This window comes from Calidris pugnax, unplaced genomic scaffold, assembly GCF_001431845.1.
Source record: "Calidris pugnax isolate Ruff unplaced genomic scaffold, ASM143184v1 scaffold188, whole genome shotgun sequence".
NCBI lineage: Eukaryota > Metazoa > Chordata > Aves > Charadriiformes > Scolopacidae > Calidris > Calidris pugnax.
This window is the reverse complement of record NW_015091257.1, coordinates 11,011,714-11,024,110: the sequence shown is the minus strand read 5'-3', so window position 1 is coordinate 11,024,110 and position 12,397 is coordinate 11,011,714. Positions and strand designations below refer to the sequence as shown.

Genomic DNA, 12,397 nt, shown 5'->3' with positions numbered 1-12,397 from the left:
TGGATTTTTTGCTTGTTTTTTTTTTTTTTTTGTGGCAGTCATCACCAACTTTTGTTACTGATAAAGTGTCTTTTCCTCAGGCATCCACCAATCCCTCCAACAAAGAAAGAGTGTCCAATTAAATGAGACATAGTTACCATCGCAGCTAGTTCTCAGTGTGTAGTCAAAGAAATCTATGATTTCTGCAAAGCAGCATGCTTTTTCAATCCTGCTTTTGGTAAGCACCATTTCCTAGATTTGTTTTTCCTGTCAAGAGACACGAACAAACAGACTGGTCTTGCAGAACGTGTTTCTGGTTGAGAACTTTTCCTGTCTTTGGCCCACTGTTAGGTGTATTTGAAGTTATTCTGCTCCTCTTAATACCCGAAGTTCATTGTTCTTTTGCTGCTGGAAGTTTTCTCTTTCCTTATTGCAGTCTGATTCTAGCCATCCTTGCATCCTTTTTTTGATCATTGTAGACATTCATTTAATGTAGGTATTCTTGGAGCATGTAATTGTTTCTCTGAAGACGTTCAGTGTGTTCATGTTTGGTATGATTTTACATTCAGAGTTGAGAGAAAAATCTAAACGTCATTCTTTTTTAGTTCTTTTATTACATAATTTTTGCAGCTTTTTAGAAACTGGTGGAATGTTGTAGAGTATCATCAACATGTGGTGGAGGTCCTGTTGAGGGCTCAGCAACTTAGAAACTTTCAGAACATGTAGACAAGTGGATCTAGAGGAATAATCTGCTTGAGTTAGAAAGTCTCAGGAGATAGGACAAGGGGAAATGGCCTCAAGTTGCTCCAGGGGAGGTTTAGATTGGATATTAGGAAAAATTTCTTCACAGAAAGGGTTATCCAGCATTGGAATAGGCTGCCCAGGGAAGTGGTTGAGGCACCATCCCTGGAGGTGTTCAAAAGACGGGTTGATATGGTCCTCAAGAATATGGTTTAGTGGTTTGGGGGAGTTTTTTGTGTTTTGTTTGTTTTTGTTTTTTTTTAATTGGTTATTTCTTATTTATTTTTTTGTCAGAGTTAGGTTGATGGTTGGACTAGACAATCTTTAAGGTCCCTTCCAACCTAGACAATTCTATGATTCTAAAGCTGATGCTGGTAACTGTCTTTGGCAAGCTGAGAAAAAGTGTATGAAGAAACTCTTACTTGTCCTGAACTTGGCTGTTACAAATAGTAACTACTTGAATAGTTAATGTTCTGTGACAACCTGCATTTCCCAGCATGGTTTCTGATACTCGGAAAGAACCCCAAAAACCCCAGAAACCAAAACTGAAGTACTACTCGCCATGTTTTGTTGCGGTACAAGGCATTGAGAGTTACTGGAAGACATATCAAATGAACCCTTAAAATGTAGTCCAGGTGGCCAAATACAAGATATTAGGCACAGCAAAAGGACAAATACAGATTCCAGTGGGTATGCTCTTCATGTTTAAGATAGTCATGCAAGCTTTGCTCATGTTGGGTAAATGCTTTCAATAACAATGAGTAACAGTACACAGGTTCATTGGAGGCTTTCATCTTTTGTTTAAAAGGGGGGAAGAAAATAATAATTTAAATGGCATTTTGTGCTTATTCTACTACCTCTAACTTCAAGAATTCATTAAGGGTGACTGCATTTGGTATGTGTCTCGGTAGACTAACACTTGTTGAAATCTAGAAAATACGGCCAAGCAGCTTCAGTCCTCATTTGGAATTCATGCCTGTTACTCTCTTGGCAGAATATCTTCTATCTATTAGAGCACTGCAGATGGAAAATGTAGAGGCATTCTGCCTGAACCCTTAGGTATTGAGACAATAAGAAGGCTTATAATAAATATGTCTAAAATATTAGTTAGATTTATTGGAAAAATAACACATTATTGGAAAAATAACACATTATTTTAAAAAAGGAGATTTGGTTATTTTGTATTTAGAAAATAACCTGTATTGCTAGATATTTTTATACCCTGTTTGTTAAAGTCACTGGTCATTACTGCCCATTAGTAGTGGTGGGTATGGGTACACTGGAGAATTTAAACTTCTTACGTATTGACTTATTTTCTCTTGAAGTAACATATCCACCAATCCGGACCCAATCTACCATATTTAAAATTGAATGCAAAATTTTGAGATTTAGGTTTTGGGGGAAAAATGAAAAGATTGGTTTAAAGTTGTGCGTAATAGTTGAGTTTGATTTATTAGAAGCCCTCTAGATCTGTATAATTATCTGGTGGGAAGCTGATTTGGTGTGACTTACCGTCCAGAGATCCTGAAGTGACAGCCTGAACTGCTCCTTTATCTTTGGAGAGAAGAGACTTTACCATTAGTAACGGATTGCTGGATATATTATTTTAGAGAAAAAAAAGAGAAAAAGGTAAGATTTTTCTCCTCTTCTACTATTTCCTGTCTACTGCAAAGGCATTCTGTGTCATCTTTGATATATCAGGTGCTATTTGATGACATGATCAGGTAGTCTCAAACTACACGATATCTGAATGTAATGATTTCTGCAAATATTTCATACTGTGGCTGCAGACTATAAATAGACTTTCTGGAAAGAGCTAATTTCTAGTTGCAAGTTGCATATATTGAAGATTTAAGGTTGCTGGTTTGAGGCTTTTGAAAGTAAAACTTGGGTACAGCAAGAAAGTAAGTGGTAGTTTCTTTAGATAATCTGTATAGAATATCTGTGTTTTCTTTGACACAACTAAACAAAAATCAAGTTAGGACATCGTGAGTCAAACTGCAGTTTGTCATAAAACAATGTTTCCCATCTCACAAGAAATACAATTAAGTCTTATGAACTTGTATGTTAAAAAAATTTAGAAGTTTGCCTGACACAAAGTTTGTGTGTTACTTTCAGAAGGCATTGACTTTTAATTTATCCTTTAATAAGCTTGGAATATAGTAATGCATGCACTGTACCAAGACTCTAGGTTACTTTTGACCTGTAGCAGACATTGGCAAGACTGAAATTTTAATTTCTTAGTGTGATTGAAGCTGTGGGTGGGTTTTTTTCACCTTTTTTTTTTTTTTTTTTTTAATCTTTATTTATTAACCTGTCTTTGTCTCCACCCACAAGCTGCTATCTCTCCTGCCCTCCCTGATTCTCTCCCCAAGGCGGCTGGCGGGAGGGCTTAGCTACTGGCTGGGACCAGCCACCACACAAGAAGCAGGCAGACAACAGAGCACCCGCATCGGCAACAGGCGCCCAAAGAACAACTCAAAGAGGGACTTGCACAGTGAAAACATGCTCTGGTTTCACTCCTGACAGTCCACTCTCTGCCTCAGCGGCAGCCTCTGAGCTTTTGATGCTTAAAAACCCTGGAGCCCATGGCAAGAGCTTCCAGAAAGGCTGCAAAATTCAAGCAGTTTTACCGAGTGAGGCAAAAATTTGTACTTCCACTGGGGCAGTAGAATAAGCCTTGTAGACAAATAGGAGCTAAAACCTGACTTTTGCTACGCAATGTGGTACTTTTTCCTCTATTTCGAAATAATGCTGCTGAGAGAAGAAACTTTCCCACCAGGCTGAACTCTCATCTCATCCTCAGACCAGAATCCTAGCATGCGCCAAGCATCACAGAGCATTAAACACCAAACACCTCACCATTGTCTGTTTCCATGCCTTTTAATTCTGTCAAAATGGGTGGGTTTTTCACAGAGCTGTTGGAATTCACCTAGAACTCTTCATAAGCATTTCAAGGGCACAAACTGCTGCGGACACAGTAAGCTTAATTCTGTATTTTCCTTCAGCTCTTTCCCCATCTCATCCTGTTAAATACCATTGAGGGGGTTTGTTTACAACAATGTGAGAAATTAGAACTTCAGATGCTCATAAAGCACTAACTCAAACTCCCAGTTAAACTTAAACATTGTGTCCCTTCTGCCAGACCATAAAAAGGAAGAGAAGGATGCTCTTATTACAAAGATATGTACCAGTCTGGTGTGATTAACAGTCCATCCTTATGTCCAAGACAGCTGGAATGTGATTTATGAGCAAGGTTTCCATGAGAACCAATGCCACATTCTTCCCTATTTGACCTGTGCAGGGTATGGCCTCAAAAAAAACCCAAAACAAGTGTATCAAAATAATAATAAAACCACAAGCAATCTCTTGGCACAAGTAATTGTCAAGTTTTATTTATAATACTTGTGCACAGTAAAGGCAAACAATTCAGCATCTTGTTTCTAAGAAAGATCTCATCTCTATGTGGTGGATTGACCTTGGGTGGATGCCAGTTGTCCACCAAGCCCTTCTATCACTCTCCTTCTCAGCGGGGCACTGAGAGGGAAATAAGATGGAAAAAAACTCGTGGGTCAAGATGAAGGCAGTTTAATACAGCAAAAGTGGAGGCAGCTCACAGACCAAAGGAAAATAAAAGATACTCCTTATGTCCTATCGTCGGGGGATGTCCAGCCACTTCCCGGGAAGCAGAGCTTCAGTACTCGTAGCAAACAAAGTGGACTTTGTTGTGAGAGTCTACTATCCACCACCCAATCAGGATGATGAATTATTCTATTAGGAATTCAGGAATATCAGTAGATCAGCTGCCCCTGTCCTTATGGGTGGTTTTAACTTCCCAGATGTCAACTGGGAATATCATACAGTGGACACAAACAGGTCCAGGAAATAGACTTAGTGTTGCTAGTCTGCTTAAAGGAGTTAGTTAGTAAGGTCCCCTGGGAATCTGCTGTTGCAGGTATTGTGGTCCATAAAAGCTGGTCACTTTTTAAGATCCATCTCTTAAGGGTGCAGGAGCAGGCAATTGCAAATTGTTGGAAGTCAAGCAAGCAGGCCAGAAGGCCAGCTTGGATATTCTAAAACTTATGTTGAAAAGGAAAGTGTTTGGACATTGGAAGCAAGGACAGGCGACACAGGAGGACTACAGAGATGCTATTCACCACTGTAGAGGGAAAATGTGTGTGGCCAAAGCTTGATGTGTGTGAAAATGTGAAATGCGTGTGGCCAAGCTGGCCAGTACAGTGAATGACAACAAAAACTTTCAAAAATATGCTGACAGCAAAAAGAGAGTCAGAGATAACATTGATTCCTTACTTGATGAGGGTGGTCACCTTACAAACAGGGATGCAGTCAAAGCGGAGACATTTAACGCCTTATTCACCTCTGCCTTCAACACCAATGATGGGCCCTGAGACCCCTGGAGCCATGTGTTGGAAGATCATGACTGGGGAATGATTAACTCCCAGCTGAATTTGAATTTGTTTAAGACTTGCTGCTCCAGCTGGCTGCACATAAGAATCATCCCAGGGTACTGAAAGAGCTGGCTGATGTTATCGTAGGACCTCTCTCCAGTATTTGTCAAGAGTCTGGGGAGTCTGGAGAGGTCCCAAGCAGCTGGAAGCAGGCAAATGTCCCAGTTTTTAAGAAGGGTAAGAAGAAAGATCCTGGTAACTACAGGCACGCCAATCTCACTTCAGTGCCTGGTAAAATTACAGAGAAGGTTGTTCTTGGAGTTGTTGAAAAACACTTGAGAGACAGTCTCTGGTCAGTATGTGTTCACAAGGGGAAAGCTTCATTAACTTAATTTCCTCTTATAACGAGGTCACACATCTAGTTGACCAAGGGAAGCCAGTAAATGTGGGGATTTTTGATTTCAGCAAAGCTTGTGATACGATCTCTCACACAATCCTTCTTGACAAATTTTCAGCAATGCAGATAGACAAGTCTGTAATATGATGAATGAACATTTGGCTGATGGGCTGGGCTCGAAGGGTTATAGAAAACAGAGTTACATCAGGCTGGTAGCCAGTCACCAGTGGCATTCCCCAGGGCTCAATTTTAGGGCCAGTGCTTTTTGATGCTTTTATAAATGATCTGGAAGCAGAAATTTAATGTACATGAAGTAAGTTTTCTGATTATACTAAACTAAGAGGAGCTGTAGACTCTCTTGAGAATAGAGAGGCTTTACAGAGAGGTCTGAATAGACTAGAAAGCTGGGCAATCACCAACCATGTGAAATTTAGCAAGAGGGAGTGCCAGATTCTGCATCTAGGACAGGGTAATCTTGGTTATACATACAAATTGGGGGATGAGAGGCTGGAAAGCAGCCCCTCAGAAAGACATGTAGGGGTTTGGGTTGATGGCAAGTTGAATATGAGTCAACAGTGTGCCCTGGCAACCAAAAGGGCCAACTGTGTCTGGGGGGTGCATCAAGCACAACATAGCTAGCCAGTCAAGGGAGGTGATGAATATAGTTTTGGGCACCTCTGTACTAGGAAATCAGACTATTAGAGTGTGTCCAGAGGAGGGCAACCAAGAGGTGAAAAGCCTCGAGGACAAGACTTATGAGGAAAGGCTGAAGTAACTTGTTTTTCAGCTTGGAGAAGAGAAGGCTGAGGGATGACTCATTGCAGTCTACAGCTTCCTCAAGGCGGCAGTAGAGGAGGAGGTGCTCATCTCCTCTCTCTGGTGACCAGCAATAAGACAAAAAGAAACAGTATGAAGTTTGAAGGCAAGTTCCGACTGGACATTAGGAAAAAGTTCTTCACTGGACTGGCTGGTGGTCAGTCACTGGAATAGGGGAAGTGGTCATGGCACCAAGTCTGTAAGAGTTCAAGGAGCATCAGGATGATGGTCTTAGTCATATGGTTTAGTTTTAGGTGGTCCAACAAGGAGGAGGGATTTGGACTCGATCATCCTTATGGGTCCCTTCCAGCTCAAGATGTTCTATGATTCTACGATTCTGCCTTATGAAGAGAGCTGTAGTACAGCTCACGTTACTCTATTTTGAGATACAGACACAATCATCAGAAAGACATTTGTTAAAATATAACTATAAATCACCCACTTTAACCAGACCCTCCTCTTTCTTCTGCTTCTATTGTTAATCGTTAAAACTGCTGTGATAAATTGGGAGGAAAAACCCCTTATTATCTGTAATATTATTACATGATCCTTGGTTTTCTTGTTCGTGTTTATGTACTTGTCTGTTTGGATGCCTACAACCAAATCAAAAAAGAACTATTTAAAGAAAAGATCAGGCAGAACAGGTAGGCAAGGAAGCACAGGAGGCAGCTGAGATCATAGAATCATAGTATGGTTTGAATTGGAAGAGACCTTAAAGATAATCTAGTTCCAATTCCCCTGTCATGGGCAGGGACACCTTTCACTAGATGAGGTTGCTCAAAGCCCCATCCAACCTGGCCTTGAACACTTCCAGGGATGGGGCATCCACAACTTCTCTGGCCAACCTGTTTCAGAGTCTCCCCACCCTCAGAGTAAAGAATTTCTTCCTTATATCTAGTCTAAATCTACCCTCTGAATTTCAGTTTATAACTGTTATCCCTCATCCTATCACTACACTCCCTGATAAAGAGCCTCTCCTCATCTTTCCTGTAGGTCCCCTTTAGGTATTGAAAGGCTGCAATAAGGTCTCTCTGAAGTCTTCACTTCTCCAGGCTGAACAACCCCAACTCTTTCAGCTAGTCCTCATCGGAGAGGTGCTCCAGTCCCCTCATCATCTTTGTGGCTCTCCTCTGGACCCATTTGAGCAGGTCCATGTCTTTAGAATGCTGGGGCCTCCAGAGCTGAGTTCCAGATGGGGGTATCACAGGAGTGGAGTGGAGGGGGAGAATCACCTCCCTCAACCTGCTGGCCACACTTCTTTTGATGCAGCCCAGGATGCAATTGGCTTTTGGGGCTGCTAGCACACATTGCCAGCTCATATTCAGTTTTTCATCCACCAATACCCTCAAGTCCTTCTTCTCAGGGCTGGTCTCAATCCACTCGTCGCCCAGCCTATATCTGTGTTTGGGATTGCCTCCACTCGGGTGCAGGGCCTTGTACTTGGCCTTGTTGAACTTAATGAGGTTTGCATGGGTCCACCTCTCTAGCCTGCTGAGGTCCCTCTGAATGGCATCACTTCCCTATAAACTATCAGCCACACCACTCACCTTGGTGTCCTCTGCAAACTTGCTGAGGGTGCACTCAATCCCACTGTCCATGTCACCAAAAAAAGATGTTAAATAATACTCATCACAATACAGACCCCTGTAGGACACCATTCATCACTGGTTTCCACATGGACATCAAGCTGCTGACCACAACACTGACCATCCAGCCAATTCCTCATCCACCAAGTGGTCTACTCATCAAATCCACGTCTCTCCAATTTAGAGACAAGGATGTTTTGTGAGACAGTATCAAATGCTTTGCACAAGTCCAGGTAGATGATATGACTCACTCTTCCCTGGGACATATCCCTATCATCTCCCCAGGATGTGTATCCCTTCCTCCACTGCCTATGCTGTTTTTTAAGTTTGGCTAAGAAGTCGTGACTTCCTGAATTCTTGCACATCATGATTGAGAGCTCTGGAACCCTAAGTAAAATGTCTTTAAATATATCCCAGCTCTCGTTCGCTCCTTTATCCCTGGGGGCAGTTTCCCAAGAGATCCCACGCACTAACACCCTAAATAGTCAAAAGTTTGCCTTTCTGAGGTTTAGGATCCTGATTCTACTTTTATTTATCCTGTACCCTTCAAGACTGAGAATTCTACCAGGGTGTGACAGCTGGGTCAAAGCAGTTAAGAGTGTCAGTTCCCCATTAGCCAGAGCTGTCACTGAGACAAGCTGCCAGAAAAGCAAAAAGGCTTTGAGAGGGGAGGGGAGAAGCCCCCCAGACTGCACTGTGGACAGGAACGCTAGCAAGGTGAAAGCGCGCTGCTCCTCCCAAAACAGAGATCATCACAGCAAGCAGAGAGCCCACCTGTGCCATGCACAGAGTTTTAGGCTGCCATTACAAAAGTCCTTAGCTGAAATACTGTCACATGTTCGACGAGGCTGTGCTGTGAACCACAGCGGGCAACGGGCCCAAGTGTTTATGTTTCTGAGCAGTGTTTCTTCCCTTTTTTCCGGATGTCTCGAAAGTCAGTCAGACCTGTTCCTGGTTCAGATTTTAGTGGTGCCCCAGCAGCCACTGTGGGAGAGGGACCTGCTTGGGGAACAAGGAGGTGAAGGAGGGCTTGAGGCCGCTCTGGATCACCATAGCATGGCTAAAGAAATGGTGGGATAGATGCTTTCTTTGTATGACTTGATCTTCCATGTTTTGAACTTTGAGTGACTCTGGTTTGTTCTGGAGAAAGTCTGGGCAGGCTAGTCAGTCACTTTAGCATGTCCTCGGGCCCCAGCCCTGGCTGGACCTGCTAACATCATCCCAGTTGATACACAACAGTTTGTAACACAGGACATGGGTGGAAACAGGGAAGCCAAGCTCCTAGAGCTGATGGCACAGCACTGGAGAGGAACCCAGAGTCCTCAGGAAGGACCCAGCTCAGACAGCAGCCAAGGAGGAAGGTGAAAGGCAGAGTGAAGATGTTACCTGGAAATTAGCAGTAAATGCTTCTTAGCTTTTATCATGCCTTTTTCATGACTTTTTCTCAGTTGTTTCCACCTCTTCCAATTTCTCTTTTTTTATTTTTTTACCTTCCTTTCTTTGTCTCTTCCTACTTCCTCTTTGGTTGACTTGATTTTCTCCATCTGCCTTCTGCAAAGGCTTCCCTCATCCTACCTTCTGTCCTACTCCCTCTCCTCACTCCAACATAGCAGGTCCTTGCGCAAGGACTCCCTTCATCTTGTAATTGCTTCCAACCCACAGCCTGTGAACCCTTCTGAAATTGTTTCCCACATACCTTCCTATTTTAGACCATACACATTCTTCAAAGTTCCCTCACCTTTATGAGCTTTTTGATAACACAACAGCAGGAGAGCTCCCATGCCACACTCAAGCCCCTGACAGCAGTCCCAACCTTTCCCCAGCGATTGGGGCTGTTGCCTACACATACAGAAGCCGTAGACTCAACATCTATAAGCCTGAGATGAAAAGATAGTCATTCTTACATGTTCCCAACTCATAAATCAAAGCATGAATTGGGTATTTTCTGAGACAAATATGTCACAAAATGCTTTTCTTGCTTTCCATAAATACACCAAATACAGAAACTAACACTTCGTTAAAATCACCTTTACTCCAACAGTGATCTGAACAGCAGCAATTTAAGGCACGGCCAGACTCCTCCCGGCAGTCTGGGTACTGGAGTAAGCCGGGCAAGTGTCTCACCCATGCTTGACCCAACCACAAAAGATGCTGGAGGCCCCCAGCAAACTGAAAGCTGGACGTGGTGATTCTCTTCTAAAGCAAGGGCTTCCAGTGGGTAGTGCATCTTCTCCTGCTGGGCAGCAATCCATGCCAAGCAAGTGTCAGATAAACATCTGTGCCAGCAACAGTTTGTGTTCAATCTTGTCCTAGCAAAACAAGTGTACTATCAGCTTGAGGACCAATTGCACGTTTCATTTTGGGAACAATGGCACAATTCCTCTTATCCTCCACACCTCAACAGTTTCTCCAAGTTACGTTTAGGACCTTTTGCTCACCAGGCATCCGAGCAGTGTTTACAGTAGAGCTAAACAGTTTCTTGGAGTAGCTTGTTGTAGGCCAGGGTATTACTGGTAGCTATGGCATTTTTCAGGCACTGCCAGAAGTAGGGCTGAGATCGGGGGTTAGTGGGCCATTCCAGGACAGAACTTCTGCACAGCCTCTTCCTCAGCCGGACATACCGAGACTTCTGCAAGACCTTCTCAAGAAATATCAAGATAATGACATCTATTTTTTCATCTAGAAGGCGCTGGTGGGCCATGTAAAATGTTGTCTTGAAGCGACCGCTTTTAATATACTTGTTGGTCAGCACAAAGACGGTCTTCTTGCTCAGCCGAATGCTCTGGGAAAGGTTGTCAAAGACGGGCTGTCCTGGCAGCCAGTCCCTTTCTTCCAGGCATAGATTGAACTGCCTGGGTTTCTGATCCTCCAGCCTTTCAACCAGTTCTGTCAGCACCCACTCATTCACAGCCGGATCTTTGTTGTCATAGGCAATAAAAGCATCGTAGCAAGCATCTGGTAAAGGGAGGCGCCGATAGCCCTTCAGCTTGGCAGTGCAGTAATGGTAACTATACCACACATCCCAGAAGTAGAGATGGTTCATCACTGTGAACGCCATTAAGGCTAGGACAGTTGAGGCTGACAGAGCGTACAGGATCAAATACGAGGTGTCCAGCTCACACGTATACAAATTCAAGAAAACCACACTCTTTCCTTTATGTGCCCCTGGGCCTGCACAGGTCACATCTGTTGCCAGAAGAGGAATAGTCACTTGAGTTTGATTGATCCAGGAAACAAACCACACGGCATCACAATTGCACTTGAAAGGATTGCCATGCAAGAGCAGCATCCTCAGGTTGTTAATGACGTTTTCAGGGAAGCTAGATTTCTTAATTATTTCAATCTTGTTTGCACTGAGGTCCAAGTATTTCAATTTAAAAGCACCTCTGAGAAAGTGTTTGGTTAGTCGCTGAATGCGATTGTTTCGGAGCATCAGTTCTTGGAGTGTTGAAGAGCAATTGGACAGTTCTCGGGGAACAGTAGAGAGAAGGTTATTGCTGAGGTCCAGAGTTACGAGTTTCTTCAGATACTGCAGTTTTCCCCAGTTGAAACTCTTCATCTGATTATTGGTTAAGTTGAGGGTCTTGAGGCCTGGAGGCATACCTTGAAAAACATCCGCAGGTAAAAAACTGAGTGAGTTGAAGGAAATATCCAGTTGTTCCAGGCTGGTCAGATTCTTGAAGAATGACAAGTATTTAGCATTGCCATCCATCCATAAAACATCCAAGCGATTTCCTCTGAATTCTAAAATTTGAAGAGATTGACTTTCCATTCCTGTGTTAATAGAGGTAGAAATCTCATTCTCATTCATCATCAGCTTCTTCAGGTGGGCCAAGTTTTTCATAAAACTCAGCGTGTGACTAACACCTTCTGCCAAGAAATAATATTTGTTGTTGCTCAGGTCTAGAACTTCTAGAAGTTGTAGCTCTTTGAAAGCAGTTGAGTAGAGCAAGTCAATCCTGTTGTCGGAAAAATCCAGATATTTCAATCCAGACAAGGAAGAGAATTCACTTCCGTTTAAGGTTTGACTTATTGCATTACCTGACAAGTTGAGGCATCTGAGGGAACCAAGTCCCTGGAAGTCTGAGGGGTTAATGAAAAAGATATTGTTTCTGCTCAAATCCAGAGTTTCTCCGTACCTCAGGCACTCTTCCTTAACTGAAGATTGGTAGGAAGCAGCCTCTTTGTCTTTGGACCTGCAACTTCGCCCATATACGTCATACCTGAAATAATGCATTTCTTGTAATACTTGCCTATTGTATTGCTCTACTGAAATCCGAGGATTAGAGCAAAATCCATAAGAATTGCTTTCCTCTGAAGAAGGAGAAATTTTATTCACTGAGAGGTCTATGAGTTTAAGAGCAGGGAACTCCTTGAACACTTTCAAGTCAGCTATTTTAATGAAGTTAGTCCCAAGATCCACCACAGTTAGATTTCTGAGACCGAGCAATGGAGCTAGATTACTTTTT

General features: G+C 42.8%; 1 protein-coding gene across 1 annotated transcript in view; it reads right to left on the bottom strand.

Annotated features, from left to right (window-relative positions):
• The window catches only part of LOC106898747, a 32,383-nt gene that overhangs the window by 4,170 nt on the left and 15,816 nt on the right, over positions 1-12,397 (bottom strand). Inside the window, exon 2 of the mRNA XM_014960177.1 lies at positions 10,397-12,391. Coding sequence (XP_014815663.1) covers positions 10,397-12,391 — 1,995 coding nt within the window. The remainder of the gene's footprint in view (positions 1-10,396; positions 12,392-12,397) is intronic.